At 51.8% G+C, this 22,245-nt stretch overlaps 10 protein-coding genes across 10 annotated transcripts; 8 read left to right on the plus strand and 2 right to left on the minus strand.

Annotated features, from left to right (window-relative positions):
* Positions 1-46: 46 nt before the first annotated feature.
* BDW74DRAFT_176241 (F-box protein) lies at positions 47-1,298 on the minus strand (the record flags this gene model as incomplete). Its single annotated transcript, XM_073728555.1, has 2 exons — positions 47-193; positions 252-1,298. 2 exons carry the CDS (start codon positions 1,296-1,298, stop codon positions 47-49), a joined length of 1,194 nt encoding a protein of 397 aa, XP_073586200.1.
* A 667-nt stretch (positions 1,299-1,965) lies between these two features.
* Positions 1,966-2,612, plus strand: BDW74DRAFT_149241 (uncharacterized protein). The gene has a single exon (XM_073723864.1). It carries the CDS (start codon positions 2,179-2,181, stop codon positions 2,410-2,412), a length of 234 nt encoding a protein of 77 aa, XP_073586201.1. The 5' UTR covers positions 1,966-2,178; the 3' UTR covers positions 2,413-2,612.
* A 916-nt stretch (positions 2,613-3,528) lies between these two features.
* BDW74DRAFT_124857 (metalloendopeptidase WSS1) lies at positions 3,529-5,332 on the plus strand. The gene is made up of 2 exons (XM_073722132.1): positions 3,529-4,037; positions 4,090-5,332. The coding sequence occupies exons 1-2, from the start codon at positions 3,754-3,756 to the stop codon at positions 5,051-5,053; spliced, it is 1,248 nt and encodes a 415-aa protein (XP_073586202.1). The 5' UTR covers positions 3,529-3,753; the 3' UTR covers positions 5,054-5,332.
* Positions 5,333-5,409: 77 nt separating this feature from the next.
* On the plus strand, positions 5,410-5,876 carry BDW74DRAFT_149245 (uncharacterized protein). The gene has a single exon (XM_073723865.1). The coding sequence runs from the start codon at positions 5,561-5,563 to the stop codon at positions 5,768-5,770; it is 210 nt and encodes a 69-aa protein (XP_073586203.1). The 5' UTR covers positions 5,410-5,560; the 3' UTR covers positions 5,771-5,876.
* A 3-nt stretch (positions 5,877-5,879) lies between these two features.
* Positions 5,880-9,031, minus strand: BDW74DRAFT_124861 (snoRNA-binding rRNA-processing protein DIP2). The gene is made up of 3 exons (XM_073722133.1): positions 9,003-9,031; positions 8,684-8,938; positions 5,880-8,621 (listed from the first exon to the last, which is right to left on the minus strand). Exons 1-3 carry the CDS (start codon positions 9,017-9,019, stop codon positions 6,008-6,010), a joined length of 2,886 nt encoding a protein of 961 aa, XP_073586204.1. The 5' UTR covers positions 9,020-9,031; the 3' UTR covers positions 5,880-6,007.
* A 100-nt stretch (positions 9,032-9,131) lies between these two features.
* Positions 9,132-10,585, plus strand: BDW74DRAFT_149248 (actin-related protein 2/3 complex subunit 2). Its single transcript, XM_073723866.1, has 5 exons — positions 9,132-9,315; positions 9,389-10,059; positions 10,108-10,208; positions 10,260-10,308; positions 10,359-10,585. Exons 1-5 carry the CDS (start codon positions 9,254-9,256, stop codon positions 10,436-10,438), a joined length of 963 nt encoding a protein of 320 aa, XP_073586205.1. The 5' UTR covers positions 9,132-9,253; the 3' UTR covers positions 10,439-10,585.
* A 256-nt stretch (positions 10,586-10,841) lies between these two features.
* BDW74DRAFT_124886 (DUF1776 domain-containing protein) lies at positions 10,842-12,982 on the plus strand. The gene is made up of 4 exons (XM_073722134.1): positions 10,842-11,008; positions 11,077-11,419; positions 11,489-11,652; positions 11,701-12,982. Exons 1-4 carry the CDS (start codon positions 10,976-10,978, stop codon positions 12,547-12,549), a joined length of 1,389 nt encoding a protein of 462 aa, XP_073586206.1. The 5' UTR covers positions 10,842-10,975; the 3' UTR covers positions 12,550-12,982.
* A 775-nt stretch (positions 12,983-13,757) lies between these two features.
* BDW74DRAFT_149252 (uncharacterized protein) lies at positions 13,758-17,246 on the plus strand. Its single transcript, XM_073723867.1, has 2 exons — positions 13,758-16,459; positions 16,509-17,246. Exons 1-2 carry the CDS (start codon positions 14,394-14,396, stop codon positions 16,660-16,662), a joined length of 2,220 nt encoding a protein of 739 aa, XP_073586207.1. The 5' UTR covers positions 13,758-14,393; the 3' UTR covers positions 16,663-17,246.
* A 1,676-nt stretch (positions 17,247-18,922) lies between these two features.
* BDW74DRAFT_176247 (DUF3712 domain-containing protein) lies at positions 18,923-20,062 on the plus strand (the record flags this gene model as incomplete). Its single annotated transcript, XM_073728556.1, has 4 exons — positions 18,923-19,077; positions 19,138-19,553; positions 19,606-19,727; positions 19,781-20,062. The coding sequence occupies 4 exons, from the start codon at positions 18,923-18,925 to the stop codon at positions 20,060-20,062; spliced, it is 975 nt and encodes a 324-aa protein (XP_073586208.1).
* Positions 20,063-20,563: 501 nt separating this feature from the next.
* BDW74DRAFT_124915 (asparaginase ahrA) lies at positions 20,564-22,163 on the plus strand. The gene is made up of 2 exons (XM_073722135.1): positions 20,564-20,940; positions 20,989-22,163. Exons 1-2 carry the CDS (start codon positions 20,766-20,768, stop codon positions 21,942-21,944), a joined length of 1,131 nt encoding a protein of 376 aa, XP_073586209.1. The 5' UTR covers positions 20,564-20,765; the 3' UTR covers positions 21,945-22,163.
* The last annotated feature ends 82 nt before the right edge of the window (positions 22,164-22,245 follow it).

The following is a 22,245-nucleotide window of genomic DNA, read 5'->3' on the forward strand; positions in this document are numbered from 1 at the left end:
CGAGTTGATCGTCTGAGTGGAGACTTCATAGGTGGCCATGGCCGAGTCACTTCCACCTTGGATCAACTGCAATAGGCGTATCTCCATCATAAAGGCAGTAAGGAAGAATGACCTCTGGAATCTTCCAGATGGCTTTATTGGCTTTATCAATAAGTGCTGATGGGATATGTGCGCTTTCGCTAAAGGACAGTGACTGCAGCAACATTAGCAACTAACACAAAGGCATAACAAGATGATAGAAGCCTTCTCACCTGCAAATTACTCAGACCTCGCACCCACTCAAATCCGGCATCCAGCATGCTGTCTTCCAAATCATCGCATTCTTCAATTGGACACTCGAGCAGTCGATGGCAATGCTCTAGCGCAAGGACTTCGAGCTTCGCGCCAGGCGCCGGTCCATCAAGTTGAGTCCCAGTCTCCTCCAGGTCACTCTTCAAGCCCCCTAACCAGTACAAAAACTCAGGTCGAGCACCCCGACAAGTCCTCAGCTTGAGGGTCGTCAAGTCAGGATTCCTCTTCACAAGCATCATCATTTGCCACGACGTTATCCCTGCTCTCTCCAGAACCAAGCTCTCAAGGTTGCAAAGTCCGATATCTTTGAACCGGCCGATTCCGATTAGCGAGTTCCATGCTTCGCTTGCAGGGGCCGGACGAAGCCATGTACTTGGCCTTACGACACCGTCCCGAATGTGTGTATGCTCGAAACGCAGCGCCAATTCCCTGAGTGTATATTGGCAATTGGCTCCCAGTGCCATGGCTCCCTCTAAGCTAAGGTCGTATGCCATAAAATCGAGGGCTCGTAGCGATGAACCGTAACGCCGTACAGCCCTGGTGAAAATCTGGTTCTGCAGGCGCACCATTTGCTCTTGCGTTTGGGGCTTGCCATGCTGCGTGAGGAGCCGATGCATCGGGTTGGTTAGTTGACAGAACTTTTTCTCCTGCGGCCGTGGCCGTATTGACCTGTTTTGCTGCTGAATAACAGTGATCGTGTAGTTGCGCTCGCCCTCGCCGTTCACCCAGGTACTACCCACGCGCTCAGGGTTGGCCCACCCGGCCTGGAGCAGGGAGATTACTGAATGTACTCGTTTCTCGAAGACGCCTAGCCTCAACCGCTTGAGACTAACTATGTGATACTCGTTGTTCAATCGACTAGTTGCCCCGAATGAAAGAAGGTCATCAAAGGAAAGGTAGGACAGTATTTGTAGGGCTATTTCCGGGGGCAGACACCGAATCCAATCTGTCAAAGAGGACTTGCACCGCCGACATTCGAAGGTAGACGGATCTCTCTCTAGCATCATTTTTTGCTGATCTCTTATCTTCATGGGCGTCTCCAACAATTTCGGCCGTAGTTTCCAGCTAGGTATATCAAGCCCTAGCGAAGGTGCAGGGTTCCTCGGGTTCGCTCAACGGGTCCGCGTAAGGGTTGAGTGACAGTTACACAGAAGGCTGTCGTACGAAACCGTCAGGGTACGCATGCGATAGATGGCGTTTTAAAGAAACAAATGACCGTAGGCGAGAGGGTAGAGCAGTTATCTAGCTTGCAGGTGCCGACTTTATACCAACGAGAGATTAGGGCATGGGAAGGCTGAGAGATTTCCGTGCGCGTCCGGGCGTACGGTGATGCAATAAGAACGAGTCAGGAGATATCAAATAAAAAATATGGCAGGACTCTGTTTGTTTCAGGAATGTTTGTGGATCGTGATACTTTTGCGGTTTCGGGAAAATCGCGGCGGGGTGTCAAGGGCTAGATAGGTCTCAGCTCAACATCAGCATTGATGGAGATCGACGTGTGAGAATTTAACCGGTTAGCTAGTTTACCAGAGCCGCGGATCCGGGGACCTTAATAATGTGGATGCAAAAGCAAAAATGCTCGCTATTATTTGATCCGTTAAGCCTGGAGGATTCATGGTTCATGCCCGCTACAACCCTTCCAAGACCATGGGACCTTGGTGACCACTTCTCCAGCTAGCGTCATCTGGGGAATGTGCCCAACCATGTCCCCGGGGTCCAGATCGTTGAGTGGTTCGCAGATTGGCTCCTAGGGCACCCTGCAAGGTATAATCCATCTGACCATGTACAAGCTGGTCATAGTCCAGAAATGCGTCATCCGCGACGTAGCGTGACTACAACCACATCCAACTCGAAGCAAAAAAGGAATGAGTACTTCATTTTCTGGCTATGCTCGATGCGGTCAATGAGCAATTCTGGCATTTCAAAAGCAATCATGCAGCAGGGTCAGCAACTGGCAACCGTAGCACGAGTCGGAATGCTTCGAAAGGGTATCCTGTAGGCGGAACAGCCCGAAATCAAGGGATCCTTGATACGAATCCCACTTCAAAAGACGCATCGGCTAGCCATAACCGTGGGGGATGTGCTAGCAGCACAAAAGCAAAACGTAGAGAAACCGTCTGAGGATCCACTGTGCTGTCGTTTTTGAAGAACGCGGCGTAAGACCGTGCGACTTTGAACCACTGCGCTGGGACGAACTGTCCAATAGAATATCCTACTTCTATCGCTGCCGGTCAATCTTCCTCAAGGGGGCGATGATCCTAAAGCCCAGGTAGTATCCCAAAGTAAGGCACGGATCGCCGCCATTATTTAAGAGGCGTCAAGATAGCTGCCCATGCGTGAGAAATGAGCTGACGAAGGATCAGGCTAGGAAAATGTCAGCAGCAACCCAGCTGAATGGCTGAAATTCAAGCACACTTTGCTTTTTGCGGCCTCGAACCATCACCTAATCGACCAATCCATCTCCGTCTTTTGTCTTGTCGCATGCATATTTGGCTTGAAACTTGCTGATATGTTGTGAACCAACAAGTTGTCACACAGAAGAAGCACGCTGGTTGGCCACAACTCGGGACAGGTCGAGACCACGTTTTCGAATCCCTTTATGCCGCGGGATGGTGTTGAGGAGAGTGGGATTTCAACGGGGAGGTTGACTCCGTACGTAGACAACGAAGATCTGGAGCGCTGGTTCCGAACACCATGGTCGTGGGTACCCTCTTTGTCAAGATCTAATGCGGCATTGAATCGAGAGATAAACGCCTTCTAGAACACATGATCAAGCCTGTTTACGCTGGAAAAAGACAGGCGTCGCCTTTCATGAATCATGCTATAGCTGGCCAAAACATGGTCAACCCTGTCAGTTTGCCGATCTCTATCGCAACTTCCTCTTGACTGGTTCTACACATACTCCAAGAGCATGATCAGAATCCAGGAAGCACAGCCCTTGACCTGCGTCGAGTTGTCGCATTTATTTACCCAAGACTGTATGACGTAAAAAAATGCAATATGTCTGTGTTGAAGTAGCAAATGTACCTAGGGTACTGTTATAACTGTTTTCCGATTTTGCGGAGAAGACAATGGTTATGCAACCGAGTACCGTACATTTTATGCAATCCATGCAGTCCTGAGCCTTGATGCCTGAGGCCCTGATCCTGTCACGTGGACGGCGGCAATCGTATGCTGATGATGCCGGGATTCATTATTAATTATCGTCATCTCGGTTTTAGTATTTTGTTATTGTCTCACGTTGTAGCGCTTTCTAGTATCTTCTTCGATTTGAGCGGTGTTCGGAGTTTGCTTACTGGTTGGGCTCTGGGCGGCACTTGCGGCCAACACAAGACACAGCATCCTAAACCAAGTGATCAAAGGAGTGAAGAATCGAAGTTTCTGCAAGACATCATACCTGCAGCCTCAAGAATCAAACTTGTCATCCTCTAGTCGTTCAAGTTCTGACCTCACGACTTCATTATGCGCGAATTAGACCCTTTGGTGGGCGAGTACCAGCACGACAGGCATCGGCCGAGGGAGTCGGAGGCCCTTCTCATCCTTCGGAAGATTGCATCCTTGGTAAAACCGATTATGCGCCGACGTTCATGGAGAGTTGGCACACTTTGCGAATTTTATCCCCATCAGAGGAACCTCCTCGGCCTCAATGTCAACGGTGGCGAGAAGATCTGTCTACGCCTCCGATATGCCGGTGATCAGACTCAATTTATGCCACTTGACCAAGTAGTAGACACTATGCTACACGAGTGAGTGACTCGAGCTCTTTAGGTCAAATCCCCTTCTTTCTAACATTTACAGGCTGTGCCATATTGTACATGGGCCACATAACCAACAGTTCCATGCCCTCTGGAATCAGCTCCGTGATGAACATACAGAACTTGCAATCAAAGGTTACACCGGCGAAGGCTTCTTATCACATGGGAGGCGCTTGGGAGGCGCAAAAATACCCATCGATGAGGCTCGTAGGCAAGCTCGGGCCGCTGCAGAGCGGAGGCGCACGCTTCACGCCGGATCGGGACAGAGAGTGGGAGGAGCAGGTCCCGCGCGAGGTGCTGACATTCGAAAGGTCATAGCTGATGCAGCGCAAAGACGCATTGAGGTGACCCAGGGTTGCGCCTCTGGAGCAGACAACTCCATTGAACTTGCAGAAGAAGCCTCCAGGAATGGCTTCCGAACAAAGGCAGAGGAGGAGGATGCAAACGAGCAAGCAATCATGCAGGTCTATATTGACCTGATTGAGGAAGAAGAAAGAGAAAAATACGGCCCATCATATATCCCTCCCAGTCAAGGTAACCCAGCAGGGTCTCGGGCAACCCTCACACCTCCACCGGTTCCTGAACATACCAGGCCGATCGTGCCAGTCTACGATCAAGACCCAGTCGATCTCACCGCAGATGATAGCTCATATGCAAGCTCTTGGAAATGTCCAATATGCACTCTGGAGAATCCCCCGAACTTTTTATGTTGCGATGCTTGTGCATCAGAGCGTCCTCGCCCTGCCAATGACCGGTCCGCTTCTGGTCCTCCCAGCACGACAAGCTCCAGCTCCACAACTACGCAGACCAAGAACAAAGGTATCATAAATCGCACAGTTGGACAAAGGTCTTTCAAGAACCGAAAAAGCGCCGTTGAATCCCTCTCCGGCTTGGAGAAAAACGTCCAGAAGAAGCCGCTGGGTTGGCTATGCAATTCATGCGGTAGCTTCATGGAGACAGAATGGTGGACATGCTCAAACTGTGGCAAGATGAAGGATGAATCATAGATGAAGACACAACTATGAGCCATTTGCGAGCGTTTACTTTTTACCCCTCTTCAAGCCGAGATTGTTTTGTGCTTGGGCTATACATTTCATGATTCACGAAACAGGGCTCGCAAGCAGGACAATGTGAGAGGGACTTCCATTTCATCAATATACCCAATATTATTTTGTAGCTTTGGTAATACTGCTTTCTTCCTGCTTTCCAGGAAAAATGTCTTAAAAAACGTGAACAGAAGAACTCTGCTGCTTCGATGTAATCGAAGTATATACCGCTTACTAAGCCCAGATTAAGCGACTCAAGCTCCCGAGCTATGCCATGCAAATTTTCTTCCTCCACCTTTCTCAACCTCAAAAACTCACGGCGACTCAGCTACCCAAAATAATGGCCTGGAAAAGGGCATGATTACTCGACTTGGCCAATAATGCGACTAACCAATTTACTAGGTATGCAAAACCCCCCATACCCCCGAAAGAACCCAATAAGCTCCCCTGGCGCAATCCAAACTCGCAATGCAAAACACTACGATGATGAGGACATTTTCAAGAACCGGTATTTTTAGGAAGAGCCGGAAGAGGTATGGCAGGAGAACTTCGAAAATACAGAAGTCACTGTCGTCGATGCTTATAATGGTTCTTCTGAAGGTGTTTTGCTGTTTGGATTGCGCTTGGGGGTTTGGTGGCTTGTTGAGTCACTTTCTCTCCCTTCTGCTAGCAGTTTAACTGTTTCTGGTTGAGTCATAGTGCTGATGCTGTTTTATAGGATATATCGTCAATGCTACAACTTCATAGCTTATTGAGTAGTTTTACGTTCAATGCACATGGATTTATTCTTAGACTGTTTATTCTCATAGTAACTCCAGGATATATAACTTTTTGTAGCCCCAATCCTAAACAAAATCTAGATGAAACGCCAGACATGCATTATACAGGAATGTACAAAGCCAAAAGACCCACGCATCAAGCAATGCTGGAAAAGACACGCTTCTTACCGGAACCAGTTGACCGCTGCTGCTCTTCATAAGCCTCCACGTCGATGTAGTCCTTCGTGCCCTGAGCTTTGACCTGCTCGCCAACAAACTGCAACGCGGACAGGTTAAAGCCCATTTCGTCCTTCTGGCGCGTGAGGACCTGACGCAGCGACGAGCGGATACTGTCAAGCATAGGCCGCATCAGCTTGCTGGCTACAATCTGGCGGTGGTGAGTCTTCAGCATGAAGAACAACACACGACACGTGAGCGGGACGTTCCACTCCCTCCTGGCCCAGATGTTGAGGAATGTGAAGAGGGAGGGGACCTTCGAGAAGGGTAGGACAAGAAGGGCATCCTGGAGGGCGGCGGGTGGGATCTTCTGCACGACGTTGAGGAGATGTTGCTCGGCGGAGATGTTGTTGAGGGCCATGTACAGCGGGTTACGGGCGGGAGGAGCGGCGTTGGGTTGCCTTGCCTTGAGGGCGCGCCACTCACGCATGACGACGAGATCCTCCATGCCCAAGTCGAGTGCTTCCATGATCTTTTCTCCGGCCATGAGGGTGTCGGTTGTTTGCTTCCCGGCGTCAACGGCTTCGGCCTTCTCGCCGTCCACGCCTTCTTCTTCCTCGAGGGAGGCTGCGAGGTTGTGGTCGTAAATTTCTTCGAGTTCCTTTTCTCGTTCTTCTTCAAGGAAAAGGGGCTCATCTGTTTGTTCCCATGTGCGAATGCTCTTGTCGTGACTAGCGGTGACAATGAACTCGCCTGTGTGGCTGATTGCCATAGCCCAGATCTCGCCGTGGTGTCCTGAGAGCTTCTGGACGTGTTCAAATTTGTCGCCGTCCCAATATTTGATTACACGGTCTTTGCTGACACTGAAGAAGTTGTGGCCGTTACCTTCGTTGTTGCTAGGCACAAAAGCCACGGCCATGATGCTGTCTTCGTGCGCAAGGAATGATTTATGGCAGTCACCAAAATCCAGACCCCATAAGCGAACTGTCTTATCAGCCGAACAGGTGACGATCATTCTGCTATCCCATGAAATATCCATGTTTAGAACGGGAAGCTTGTGGCCGTAAAGGTTCAAGAAAAGCTTGAGAGAGTCATTGAAGAACACTTTGACAGTGTTATCCAGGAGAGCAACTGCCAGCAGGCGGGCGTCGGGCGAAAAGCGAACACTCAAGATGTCGTCTGAAACCTTCAATGTTCTTGAGTGGATTAACTTCAGCCGTGGTGTTGTCCGCTTCGTACCAGGAATCTCTTCTTGTACGACCTGGAAGTTCCAGAACTTTGCAGACTTGTCTGCACTGCCACTGACTAATGATTTGCCGTCAGGATGCACCTGCAATGACCATACTGGCCCTTCGTGTGCTTTGATCGTATCTAAGAGGGTTGATGAAGCGATATCAAAAACTTCTAGCTCTCCATCTTTATTGCCGACCACAACAATCTTATCACCGGGAAGGAATGCAGAGCATAGTGCATAACCACACTCCAAGGTTCGCAGACAGTTTTGTGTCCGGACGTTCCAGACCTTGAGACTACCATTCGAGGCAGAAGCCAGCATTCGATCATCAGAGCTCAGCGCGACGGATCGGATATCTGTACGGTGGCCTGGTATATCGACAGCTAAAGTTCGGTTGTACTCCACGTCATCTTCGGTCTTGCCCTTCTTGTTCAACATAGCGACGCCGTAGGCCTCCAGCTGATTGTTGGTGGTAGCCGCGAGAAGTTGAATCTTTCCGCTCGACTTGACTCGGATCCAATCGAAAGACCTGACCTTGCCGCCGGTTCTAACAATAGTGTGAGAGACGAAAACTTCAGTAACGGGGGCTGTAGAAACATCGTCCTCGGGCTTGTCGTTCTCGGCCTTTGCAGCCTCGCCCGTTTCCGCTGCACGCTGGGCTTCCTTTTCCTTTCTTCGCTTGCGCTTCCTCGCCAGACTCTTCTGGACTTCTGTTTCGGAGCGGATGCGCCAGATTTCAATAGCCTTCTCCGAGCCATGGAATGCCACGTAGTCTGCTCGAGGGTGGAAGCTGATTCCGGTCGTTCGATCCTTTCCATTACGGTAGAACGATCCCCTGTCGGCTAAGATTTTGCGGGTTTCCGAGCCGGCTTTCTCTTTAGAGATCTCAATCATGGCGCTCTCATCAATGGACCAAGCCTTCAACTCGCCATCATTGCCTCCAGTTATACAACCACTCTGATCCGGCGCAAGACCTAAACTCCAGCATTCTCCGTTTGACTGTGCGATGTGCGTTTCAATACAATGCTGTGACGCCAAATCCCATACCTTTATCAATGCATCCTTTCCGGTCGTAATCAGAAAACCAGCGTGTTCGCTGAGTCCGGCTTCACTCAATAGTTCGGGTGATGGAACGAGGAAGTGAAGAGAGGTGACTTGGTCTGTGTGTCCGCGTAGCTTGAACAATCCAACTTCTGAAATTAGATCCCAAAGTATTATATCTGTATCTCTCGAGCCACTTGCAAGGCGAACACCGGCACTGTCGAACGCGAGTTGGGTGATGGCGGATTTATGGCCGTTGAAGGAAATCATGACTGTCTCGGTTCTTGAATCCCACACGCGAATGGTCCCATCTTCATAACTAGAAGAGAGAAGGCGAGATTAGTTATATATTCCAATGCAGCTGCATCTCCCAGCCCTTACCCGACGGCGAAGATATCCTCGTCGGTCTTGCTCTGGGTGATGACGGTGACTTGCGCCCGGCAGGCGGAATCTTTCCATCTTCCAAGCAATTCCCCCTTCTTGATATCCCAGCACAAGACCTCCTCTCCCGCGCCGACTACACCCCGTCCCGCACCTGTTTGACGTGAAATCCCGGCGAGCGCATCGTCCCGAACCCAGATGGCATTGGACGTCGCGGAGGCGACGAGCCCGAAGGTTTTCGAGTGCTCAAATTTTCTGAGCAAAACGTCCATTAGCAAGTACTCTTTCAAATTGATAATTCCCAGCTCCATAAACTCACAGATATGACTTCACCATGCTGAATCGCCCTTGTTCCGAGAAAAAATCTAGAGCACCGCTATCGATAGGCGCAAAAAAGCGACGATAAAATGTTACGGCGAGGGATAGCGACCAGAGCTGCCAGTCTCCACCGCCTCGTGTGCCCCCCAAGGCGGACGGACCAACCACCAACAAACGTCACCCCGACAATTAGGCAGAATAGAGGAGAGGGAACTCGAGACTTGAAATCAATTTATTGCTACAGTCGCCAGAATGTTGCTTTTAGACTATGAGAATGTTCTAATCCGGTCACTCCTGACGGAGCGGTTTTCTGGGTATGCTCCTCCCCGCGTTTACTTCCCCTCGATGTATACCCATGTTCCTGAGCTGACAACTTGCTGCTTCTAGAGCCCCGCCGGCGTCCATCGACCAGATTGTGTCCGATTTTGACGGCGTTACGTTCCATCTATCTACTCCCGAGGTTAAAACCAAGATTCTCATTTCCATCAATGTGAAATGCTTCCGAGAACTGGTTCAGTATGGCGCCCAGCAGGTCCTGGAAAGAGAATACGGTCCCTACATTGTCGCTCCCGAGCCTGGCTATGATTTTTCCGTTCAGATCGACTTGGAGAACCTACCCGATGACCAGACGGCACGAGAGGACCTTATCACACGGCTGGCTTTGCTGAAGCGCAACGCAATGGCGGCCCCGTTCGAGAAGGCGTTCGACGAGTTCGCCCAACTAGCAGAGGAGGCCTCAAAGTACACTTCGGAGGCGGCACCCGCGGGCGTTGCGGAGGGTGGAGAGGTCATGGCAATCCATTACCGGGAGGAAGAAGCGATATATATCAAAGCCAGTCATGACCGAGTGACCGTGATCTTCAGCACAGTATTCCGCGAGGAGACAGACCGTATCTTTGGCAAGGTCTTTTTGCAGGAATTCGTGGACGCCCGGCGACGTGTTTTGACCCTGCAAAATGCGCCTCAAGTCCTCTTCCGAAACGACCCTCCCCTGGAACTGGCAGGTGTCCCAGGTCTTCAGGACGCTAGTGAGGGCAAGATTAGTTATATCACATTTGGTAAGCGCTGATCGGCTATTCTGGTCGTCCAGCTACTGACGAAGGCAGTTCTTTTCCCTCGTCACTTGACGCCGCAGCGACGTCACGAAAACATCTCGCATATCCAGACCTTCCGTGACTATTTCCACTACCACATCAAAGCATCTAAGGTGGGATACCCCGTCTCTACAGAGGAACAACTTATTGACACACCGGTCCAGGCATACATCCACACTAGGATGCGCAAGCGAACTGCCGATTTCCTCCAGGGTATGTGTCGAGTCTGATCATTGCCTGAGTTCTGAGCTGACCAACGATAGTCCTTAACCGAGCAAGACCCGAGAACGAGGAGCGAGAAAGGAAGACGGCAAGCGGGCGTACTTTCAGGGTTCAGGGCTAGGATCGAATTGAGGAGATCGCCTTTGTTTAATTGTATATTGCAAATTGAAGCACAGAGACTAGGCATTCTGATGAGAGCAGCTGGCCATAAGCTCATTACGAGGCCTGTAGGCACAATAAATATATTTCAACAGCTTTTTAGTGCCCAGTATACGCTTTCTTTCCTCGTTGGAGTAGATAGGCCCGGTCAACCCAATGCGTTGGCACGTTATCTTAAGCAAAGATACTGTAAACCTAGTTGCCGTGGGACCAATATATATAGGTACCTTGGGCCGTTCTTCATCAACTTTCAAACAAGTGCAGATTCAGTTACACCATCGCATGTACGAATACACAAACCAAGAATAGTGACTTCCAGGCTGAGGACCACGTCAGAGAAGGGTCAAAGGCATCCTCTGTACCCCGGTTTGAGTAGTGCTCTGGAAGATTGCCAACCCATGTAGGGTCATGTGATGGCTTTCTACTTATCGGCTTCATCGTCTTATCGATCATTTGAAGATTTCGGTCCATCAACTTTCAAACCCAGCGATCCATCAAAATGACTAGTGATGATCAGTTCTTCTTTGACTATGTGAGTTTTTCCATTGTTTCCATTGCGCGACTGGTTACGACCGGGTTCTGACAGGTCCCTTCTTCCAGCTTGCGCAAATTCCAAATGACGTAAGACGATACAGCGAGCAGGTCGCCGACTCGATCAATCGACATGTCGACCATGCCGCAGACGCGGTCCGGGACACACTCTCTCATCAATCATGGCTGCCGTCGAGCGTCAGGCCAACGCCCGCGTTCCGTCCTTTCTCTCCACGGCCACAGTCGCTATATGCTCGCGTTCACGACTGGGCTGTCCGAAACCGAGCATGGAGCGCCGCGATCCTAGCTTTCGTGGGGACGACCGGCATCCTATACTTTGGGAGTAAGAAGCTGAGAGCTAAGCGAAGGAAGGCGAAGAGGTCTGCGAATGGCGCTCGGAAGGAGATAATCGGTAGGTCTCGGTAACGCTCTGAAAGCATCCACTGCATTGCACCTAAGTCCTAACTAACTACTGCTCTAGTTGTTGCTGGATCGCCCCATGAGCCGATGACCAGGTCGATAGCAGCGGACTTGGACCGCCGTGGGTATATAGTTTATATCACCGTATCCTCCGCAGAAGAAGAACACCTCGTCCACGCAGAGAATCGACCAGACATACGGCCCCTGTGGCTCGACCTGACGATGGTAAGCCACATGCTTCCACTTATCCAAGAAGAATGCTCACGTCTGTAGCTTCCTTCGTCGCCGTCAGAGATACACTCTTCTCTGAACGAAATCCACACGCTCATCACACAACCGCATGCTCCAACGCATGGTGTCCCGCCCCATATTTGTCAACTGAGCGGGCTCATATTAGTCCCCTCGCCAAAGTTCGTAGCAGGGCCCGTGGCTACAATCCTGCCGTCATCATGGGTTGACACCATTAACACACGCCTTCTCGCACCTATCCTAACTACCCAGCTCTTTTTACCTCTTCTTACTCTCCGCAATACTAACAGCACTATTATTCTTGTCTACCCATCGATATCGTCGTCTCTCTCAGCGCCGTTTGCCGGACCGGAAGTGACCACGGCGCACGCATTAGCAGGCTTTGCGACATCCCTCAGAAGGGAGTTGAGCCTTTTGCACCATAACAATGTTGACTTGGTGGAACTAAAACTTGGAAATATTGACCTCGGCCCACAATACCGGGCCCCGAATAGCCATATCGCAGGGACCGAAGTCCTCACCTGGAGCGTTCAGCAGCGGGCGCTGTATGGACCCCAGTATCTTAACAGCATTGAGCAACGACCCGCAGCATCCGCTGGGCCCGGCTTTGTACGAGGATCACCAGCCAGAGCCCTCCACAACGCATTGCTCGATGCATTGGAACCTACATCTAAAAACATTTTTGGAAAACGAGCAGCAAGAAAAGCTGTCAGGTACGCTGGAAGAGGCGCACGGACATACCACTGGATTGGCCAGTGGACGCCCCCGGGCTTAGTTGGTTGGATGTTAGGGCTGCGAGCAGGCTATGCTCCCCCTGTCGAGAGCACCAGCGGAAGTGGCAACGAGACTGGATGGGAAAAAGTTGACCGGTAAAGGTTCTGCTGGTTGCAGTCTTCAACCAGATGGTCTGCGTATTTAATGTGTGAATTTAAGCATCTCTGCTCTCTGGAAAAGGAAAGGTTGGCCTTGGATGATCTACGGCTGGAATTCTACGGCCCTTCTAAGGCTTCCAAGAAGACCCAAGAATGATCTGCTAGCCATCTGCTAGCCATCTGCTAGCCCTCACGAAGTATGATCGATATTCTAAGACATTGACGCCGATTTATCAACTGCGGTCGTGCTCCAATGGATACCATAAATGTTCAAGTTCTACTACAGAATGTTACGGAGCAATGTTCAGTCTAGTCTACGGGCGCAGACTTCGACGACCCTGGAGCCTGCACTGCAGTAGTCGTCAGCAAGAAAACGGGCGTAAGTTGTCGATGCCCTAACTGAGACAATGTTCCACCAGATTGGTGGAGTAGTTCTGTCTGGGCATCCGGCCTCTAAGACTGTTTGGGTAGGCAGGAGATTATCATAATAACGAAGAGATCCTCCCCTGTCACGTCATGATTATGATAATAGGCGGTTCAAGCCTTTCACCAACAGGACACTTGCCTGCCAGGAGGAGGGGGTAGCACAGAGCCCGTACAGCACTTTCCTGTGTCCCGATGCCGCACTCTAAATGTCAACCAGGCTGTCTCAGGCCTCATGTGTCAGCTGTGACTACAATTGGGCCGGCAGAAATTAGATGACTTCAAAAACGAGTAAAAATAGTCGTTCCCCATCTCCACCTAGAGTTTAGGACCCGCGGTTTGACAGTTTCATTTCCAGGAGGTCTTCGTCTTCTGGCGATCTGAGTGGTTGTTGGCCATGGACGAATGTCCATCACTAAGTCTAGATTGTTGAGTGATTCAAGCTACTCTGTACTCTGTACGGCCGAGTCGTCGATAGATACAGCGTAACCTGGAGTTCTTTGAGGGCTGAAGATTGAAAAGATAGGGGCAGTCGGAGTCATGGACCCTGGCTGTTTGAGAGTCCAATAGTACGTCATGGATTCACCACTATTTGCCTTTATATTAACGAGCCCCTGACCGAGACGAGACTCTTCTGCAACGGAGGATCCTCGGCTAGGCGAAGGGTAATGTATCTGTTTTACACTCATAAAAGTACATGTTTGCATGAATAATCTGTGTCCACAAGGCGTATTAACTATATTCTTGGCAAGGATTACATCGCGATACTCCCAATATCCCCGCCCCGTCCGATCGTCCAGCAGAGGCCATGGACTGCGTGTATTCTGGTTCCATAGGCCTTCTGCCGTCTGTCATTTGAACGGCTTCTACTCTGGATGCTCCTCTTTCCCTCCCGATTGCAGTTGTTTTCTCTCCATCGGCAGTGCGAAATGCTGGCTCTGGCCCAAAATCCATCTCCTATCTAAGCCCGGTCATCGTCCGTCCCCCAGCAACTCTACTGTGCACAACAACACACAGCGGCCTTTTGTCACTCCTTACTACAACCAACTCCCTCGAATCTTGACTTATTGTCCGACGTTGTTGACCAACTCTTTCTTCTCCCCTTCTCCTTCTGGGGCCGTCACTCCTTTCAGTAATTCCGCCCTCCTTTGTGATCTTTTGTTGCTGCTTCATCTCGTCCCATATACCCCCCTTCCCAGACCGAAACCACCGTCGCACCACTCACCGTCCTCCAGACTTTCCAAGATACGGACCATTGCGACTGCTTCCTCTCGTTCTCGATGCGCACCAGTTGACGTTCGTACACGATCCGACCACGGCCGAATGAAAGCTTTGGTTACCACGCCAGGATAATTCTTCCGCATCGAAAGTCCACGAAAATCGTTCGCTACCTGCCTAGACCAGACGTGGCCCAATATCACAATGAGCTTGCGACCGCAGTTTAATACCCGATCGCCTTCTCATGATACCTTTCGGAGCGGTGCTGCCTCGCCGCGTATCGAACATTTCGATGGAGAAATTCCGCCCGCACTATCCCCGCTCGATGCGTTTGCATTTCAAGGGCGGCTTCTGGCCCGCCAGCTGGAGGACTCGGCGCGAAGAGATCGACGCATGAGTCGCTTGCCGCCAGCCAGCGTTGCACGGTCTTTGTCCCGGCCTCGACCCGGCTATTTTCGATCCCAGTCGTCCAACGATGCTGCGCAGAGGTCTGAAGGAGGGCTGGCGAGACAACCCACACAGAAAGCTCGCCCGGAGCCAGAAGAACCTCGGTTTCGCCCTCAGTCAGAGCACCCGCGTCTAAGCGGCGTATCGCATCTTGCAAGTGAACAAAACTACTCAGGTGATGAGGGTGGCGAGGATGATGAGACGCCAAAGGACGAAACCCAACCCGCTGTCGTCGACAACGAAGGGTTCCGTTTCGATGCGGTGCGCGCCGAGTCGCCAGAGGAGGATATTGGGATACGTGCCTCGTCAGAAACTCCACGTCGATTCTATGCTGCGACCCCTACAGGATTCCCGGGCCCTGGCCCGACCAAGGCCTCTTCAACCGACTCGATCTCTTCTCGACTGAATGTTAATCGCGGCCGTGGCCTAGCGCCCCCTGCTTCGCCTATGCTTCGGCCATCGAGCAGTCCTCGTCTCCAGCAACAAGAAAGTTCCGACGATGACTACAGTAGCTCCAACGCTGGTTCAACTTTTTCGACTACGCGCAAGCTGTCTTCCGCTAGCGCTATGTCCATGCCGCATTCGCCTATGCCTTCAATGGCCCGTTCGCTTGCTCGATCGCCGTCCATAAGCTCCGAGATCTCAAATTCTAGCCATCTTCCTCGGCCCTCGTTCAACTTCTCACGCCCTCTGAGCAGATCCAGCACCAGTCTTTCTGCACCAATTGGACTTGGAGTCTCAGAACAGCAAGGCGTGATGAATCGCAGCAATAAGCCTGGTCCTATTGTTGTACCCGGGCCATCGGACATGCTTGCTACGCCAGGTGACGAGCTTATGTCACCAGTGTCTTCATACATATACGCCAAGTATTCGCTCCCACGAGGGCGTGGAGTGCCCAGGGATTCCGTTGTCTTCTCTGGCCTGCAGACACCGCATTTTGAATGGCAGGAACCTCTATTTGAGAGCCCGGAACAGCAGCGACCAAAGACCGCCGAACCTCAAGCGTCTGCGAGAGTACCTTCTCCCTCACCATCTCGTAAAGCGTCGCCTGCCCCGCAGAACGCAAGCTCGCTATCTGATGCTCCGGCAGTAGACGAGAAACTCCTGACGCCGGTGGCATCTAGATCATCTGCGAATACTTCGCCGTTGCCTGATAAGTCCGAACCTGAGAATGTCGTGCCTCGGGCACAAAGCTCAGAAACGCCTAGAAATGACGACGTCTCGGAAACGATCTCTTCTGCAGACTCCGCGTCCACACTACGCCCACAGACCGCAAAGATAGCCGTGCCCTCTGCCGCCATAACCGCCGAGGAGCACGTTGCAAAGGGCATTCAACTTCACGAGAAGGGGTCATTGAACGAGTCTACGTATCACCTACGAGTTGCGGCAAAACAGGACCACCCCGTCGCAATGTTGCTGTACGCTCTGGCTTGTCGGCATGGTTGGGGTATGCGGCCGAATCAACAGGAGGGCGTGCGATGGCTGCGCAAGGCTATGGATTCCGTCGGCCTAGAGCTGTCTGGCGACTCTGACCCAACAGTGTCCGCCAAGTCGAAGGAATTGCAGAAGCAATACCGGGCCCAGTTTGCTCTGAGCGTCTATGAGCTCGGTGTAAGTCACCTGAACGGATGGGGTGTCGAACAAGACAAAACCCTCGCCTTGCGTTGCTTTGAGACTGCCGGCCGCTGGGGGGACGTAGATGCGCTCGCTGAAGCAGGTTATTGTTACGCCGAGGGGATTGGCACTAAGAAAGACATGAAGAAGGCGGCGAAGTTCTACCGTGAGGCCGAAGCCAAGGGCATGAGCATGGTTGGCAACAGCTGGTAAGTTGATACCGACATTGCATCCGTCATCCGATACTGATAAATGCAGGATCTACAAGGAAAAGTACATGTCAGATGACGGGCCAGATACGCGGTCTCGTGGCCGGGGCCGCCATGCGCATACGCCGGAGAAAAAGGGGCGCAGCAAATCACGAACTCGCAGTCTTTTCCATCGCAAAAAGTCCAACGCCACTGAGGCATGATGTTCTAGTGTCTTGTTTGCACGTTGCATTGGGGGGGCAGGCGATATTCGACGATGCCAAGCAGAAACGCTGAGGTCGTCGTAGCATCTTGCATCTTTATACTATTACATTGCCCCTCACATTTGCTTTCATTTATTCTTCTCTTCGTTTCTTGCGTATTTATCTTTCATTTCTTTTTCTACCGTTTTCTTTTCCCTATACTGTCTTGTCTTTTACTTCTTCATTTCTCCTTTCTCTTGGACGTTCTATGAGCGACTTGAGCTAGCTTCATACCTTTTGCCTTGGCGATCTTTTTATTTGTTCGATTTCTCTTCTGATCGCAAGGCCATTTCACCATTTTAGCAGAGCTTACTGCTTCGATTCTTCTTCTATTGTTTGCGGGCATCAATTTCGCTTCTTGGATACCCTTCATTCACCTACCCACTGTGTGATGTTTTATTTCCCTTCTAATATTCTTTTCTCTGCTGGATGACCCTGGCCCTTCTTTTCACTTTTCCTTTCTTTTTCCATTTGCATGTTCCCTGTGGCGGAACCGTTCGTTGCCTTCCTTAGCTACTCAATGACACTGACGAGATTGACTCTAATTCGTTGCTTTAATTGTTTCTTATCTAGAAGTTGTCTTCTTAATTGTGGCGTCGAACTACGGGGACTATCGCCTCCAGGGTGGCATGAGGGAGTCGAGTAACTACAGAGTCCAGATGGAGTAGACTAAGAGTGGAGCATGCCCAGATGCCAGACCTGCCAAACCAGCGGGCATTGTTCCAGTGCAATTTCCGTTTGCATCAGGGAAATCCGGGGATGTCATCGGACTTTGTCGAGTCAACCTTAATAGTCGGATCTTCCCGCTTCGAGTCAGTGGTCACAAGGCCAGTCAGTCTTTTGGCCGGGATGCCACCCTGTCCTCCGTCAGCCATCTTACTGCGTCTTGAGGCAAAGTCGATCGTTCCTGGGCAGGTGCGTGAACGCATCGATTACTCTAAGAAAATAGGAATTGGCCGTGGTCGCAGTGGTTCCCTCGTTCAGGGCTAGCGACGGAGGAGTGGCCAGAAGCAGCCAAGGAGGGCTCTCGCACTGACAGGGTCCGCACTGGCTAGTTACATGACGGCGACCTCGACCACGGCCTTGACTGGACAGCAGCAGAACAACCCTGGTCCAGTCTCGTAATGGGCCCTTGGTTAGCATCTGACTACTAAACTAGCCAGTCGCGCTCCGACACCGTCCATGCCAATTACAGCCCGCTAACTCGTGCCAAGCCTGGATCAACATGGGGTAATTTGGGGAACCGCATCCTGGGCTGGCGATGCTGTGCCCTCGGTGGCGGCACCCCCTGCGCTCAATGGCAGATTGCTTCAGAATTCATTTGGGCGAGGGCGAAAGCCATGGCTGCCGGGCGTACTTCTTTTCTGATGACGCGCCTCGGCTCATCCGGTGCCAGTTTCATCCAGAAGATGCTTGCCGCAGCATGCGAGCAGGGATGGCCGCAGGTCGAGTAGATCCGCCGACTGATTGTTTCAGCAGCGGGCTCACCGAGGCTTTTATATGCCGGGCCTGCTTGAAGCCAGGAGGCGACGATCAAGCAGACAGGACAGAGGGCCCGGGGTTGCCGTCGCCCTCGCCCTCGCCCGTGACATTTTGCCCCTTTCTTGATGCGAGTAGGATCCATTGTTGCGCATTCCACTAGGAGCCTGGGAAGTCAAGACGATGAACCCTTGTTCGCTCCACCAGCAACGACCCGCGGTGCTTGATGAGAGCGAGACTGCCTGTCAGTGGCCACCGTCCACATGTGATAGCCTCGAGCCCCTCTGTCTCCTGCAAGTCCAAGTAGATAAAATGCTTGGGGATCCATCCGGCGTCGTTTAGCCAATTTTTTGTCTCTTCCACCCAACTTCCCCCGGCCTTCTAAAATAGCTCGCGACTCCTCGCTGGCCTCCGTGACTGCGGCCCCTCCGAGTTTCTTTCACTTTAGTCTTTCGTTTTTTCCTCGCGTTTCACTTGCCTTATTTAATATTGGTGTCGCGCGCATTCCAGAAGTTTGCTGAGTTGAGTGGTGAGGTATACAGGTATGGCACTTGGCCCTATACATACAACACTCCCCCTTCCCCTTCATCAAACCCAGTGCAGCAACTGACGATCGTCATGACTCGCTAGTCACACATCCACCTCCTGTATGTCCCACGAGCAACACTCGCCGCTGAGCCGCAGAGTGACTTGATTGGGCGTGTCCAGAATCAGTGTACCTCCTGTACAAGTACGAAACACCATGGCCTCGAGCGACAAGGCTGCCGTCGAGGAAATCCCTGTGGGGACGACCGCAAAGCCCAGCTTCTGGACTCGCGTGAAGGCGCACTATAAGAAATGGTGGTGGGCGCACCTCATCGGTCTGATCGTGGTCGTCCTAGTCGTTGTGCTTCCAGTGTAAGTGTACTCTGCGCATTGGATAAAATGACCCGAAGCCAATTAAACCGTCTCTCGCAGTGTCTATGTCGGCTATCCGAACATCGCCCAGAGCGACATCAACGACTCGACTCTCAGCGTCGAGTCGATGGAAATCAGCGACCCTACCCCCGATGGGTTCCATCTCCACCAGAGACAGGTCATCGGAAGCGACAGCATGTTCCATCCCAAGATCTTCGAGTTCGACGCCGATGTTAGCCTCCTGGGTGGCCCTGTGTTTGCGACGGCCGATGTTCCCGAAGTCAAGGCCGATGATGGCGCCGTGGTGGTTGTTGACCAGTGGCTCAACTTGACTGATGCCGGCGCATTCGGGGACTTTGCACAAGCTGTGATGTTGAACGAGGAATTCAAGATGAACATCTACGGCGAGCCGCGACTGAAGCAGGGAGGTCTGCCGACAATTGACATCGACTACAACAAGACTGTCACTATGAAGGGTGAGTCGAAGTCACACCGGGCTTTTAGTATGCACTTATTGACCGCGGACAGGTCTCAACAAACTTGACGGCTTCAAGATCGTGTCGCTGACCCCGGTCGATGACCGTGACGATGGAAACACCGCCGAGGGCACCGTCTACATCCCCAACCCGTCCGTGTTGCAGTTAGATATGGTACGAATTTCCTCAATTCAATTCTCTCTTGCTTGCTGCTAACCGATCATTAGGGCAACCTGACTCTGGACGTCTCGCTCCAGAATGGAACCGTCCTTGGCCAATCGTTCCTTAACGACCTAGTGCTCAAGCCCGGCAACAACACCGTGCCAATGCTCGCCAACATGGACATGTCAGCGTTCTTCTCCATGGTCCTAGCAGGCCAGAGAGAAATCCCTTTGCGAATTGTCGGTAACTCCAGCGTGTACAATGGGAAAGAAATCCCATACTTCACCCAAGCCCTGGCGGCCAACGTGCTCACCACAACCCTGAACCTCACCGAAGTCCTCTCATGATAGCTGGATACCGAGGTCTAAGCAAAAGACTGACTCGGCATGTACCATGTACGGATAATTTCTGACCGGTGACTTTTCATGATATCCGCTTTTCTTTGTCGTTCTTTTCTGTAATAATGTTCTGATATGTATGACCGGATTTGAATAATGGGTGATACCACTACCATGTACGAGTGCGATTCGATACCGATTGTGATTGCGGTTCCCGGGCAAGCCCGGCTTTTATTCAATTCCATGACTATAACTTTCTCCATCTCAGTCTCCACTGTTGCTGTTACTACTGCAGGAGAATAATACATTGCCCAGTGCCCCGTCTATCTCCGATTCCCTGCGCGCTTATCTTGGCCGTCTCTGATAAGAACCCCATACTCCTGCTTGGCGGTCCACTTGGTTCTTCTTCCTCTTCCCGAGAACTTGGAGACGGCCTGATAGACCTGCTCTCTTGGTACTCACCGTCTTGCTTGGCTCTTATCGCGTCTATTAGACTCCCGATAGCTTCCTCTTTTGTCGTCGTGGCGACGATATCAGTCGGGCTGGTTTACTCCAAGCTTAGCCGTCAACAGTCAACATCCGTCCGATTGAGCTCCGAGCTCTAGGCCAAGCCAGACGTATATAAAGACCAAAGTCGCAGGCGGCAAGATGGACCTGTTTCTGTACAGAATCAGGCTACTTCCCTCAATTGCTTCCCTTGTTGATATACGTCATGGGTCTCCGCGTTAAAGCTCTTGCAGTGGCTGCTCTAGCTACCCTCAGCCAGGCATCACCAGTTCTATACCGTCGCGATGACACAAACGTCACCTATGCCTTTACCAACACTAACGGGCTGAACTTTACCCAGATGAACACCACTCTACCCAACGTAACCATCTTCGCAACAGGTATATCCCACCCACCCTTATCAACCAAGCCAAACTAACAACCACCAGGCGGCACAATCGCAGGCTCAGCCTCCTCCAACACGGCAACAACAGGCTACCAAGCCGGCGCACTAGGGATCCAAACCCTCATCGACGCCGTGCCGGAAATGCTCTCCGTTGCCAACGTCGCCGGCGTACAGATCTCCAATGTCGGCAGCCAAGACATCACCTCCACCATCCTACTGGAGATGGCGCACCGCCTGAACGAGGTCGTCTGCGAGGACCCCCTGATAGCCGGCGCAGTCGTAACCCACGGCACCGACACGCTCGAGGAAACAGCCTTCTTCCTCGACGCCACCGTCAACTGCGAGAAGCCCATCGTCATCGTCGGCGCCATGCGTCCCGCAACCGCCATCTCCGCCGACGGGCCCTACAACCTCCTGCAAGCCGTCACAGTAGCAAGCAACAAGGAAGCGAGGAACAGGGGCGCGATGGTGGTAATGAACGACCGCATCGCGTCGGCGTACTACGTCTCCAAGACGAACGCCAACACGATGGATACATTCAAGGCCGTGGAGATGGGATACCTGGGCGCTATCATCTCGAACTCCCCCTTCTTCTACTACCCGGCCGTGCAACCGACCGGCAAGACAGCCGTGGATGTCACGAACGTCACCTCCATCCCGCGCGTCGACATCCTCTACTCCTTCCAGGACATGACCAACGACACGCTATACTCGAGCGTCGAAAACGGCGCCAAGGGCGTTGTTGTCGCTGGATCTGGCGCTGGATCCGTTGACACCGTCTTCTCGACTGCCGTCGACGATATCATGAGTACGCAGGGGATTCCGATCGTGCAGAGCACGCGGACGGGTAACGGCGAGGTGCCATACTCTGCTGAGGGCGGCATCTCGAGCGGGTTCTTGAACCCGGCCAAGTCGCGGATCTTGCTTGGCTTGCTGCTCGCGGAGGGCAAGAAGGGCGTTGAGGAGATTCGGGCTGTGTTTGGGAAGGTTGCTGTTTAGATTATCCCTGGGTGTTTATGATGCGATTATGATCGAAGATGAGATAATACGTAATTTAGAATTATATAATAGATCTGGCCATGGGCGATAATGAATACCTCAAGATGTTTCCATTTAAGCGCTTAGGTCGGAGAGACTTGAGAGACAATAATTCACATGATACAGGTAGAGGACAGGACACGAAAGCGAACAACATATTGGTTGCCAGAAACTTGAAAGTCAGCTATTTTTTGACCGACATCTACCGATGATAACGACACTGCTGCAGGGTATGAGGTGACCCGTTAGTACGACCACGGCC

This window comes from Aspergillus multicolor (genome assembly GCF_047715735.1).
Source record: "Aspergillus multicolor strain CBS 133.54 unplaced genomic scaffold BDW74scaffold_6, whole genome shotgun sequence".
Lineage (NCBI taxonomy): Eukaryota > Fungi > Ascomycota > Eurotiomycetes > Eurotiales > Aspergillaceae > Aspergillus > Aspergillus multicolor.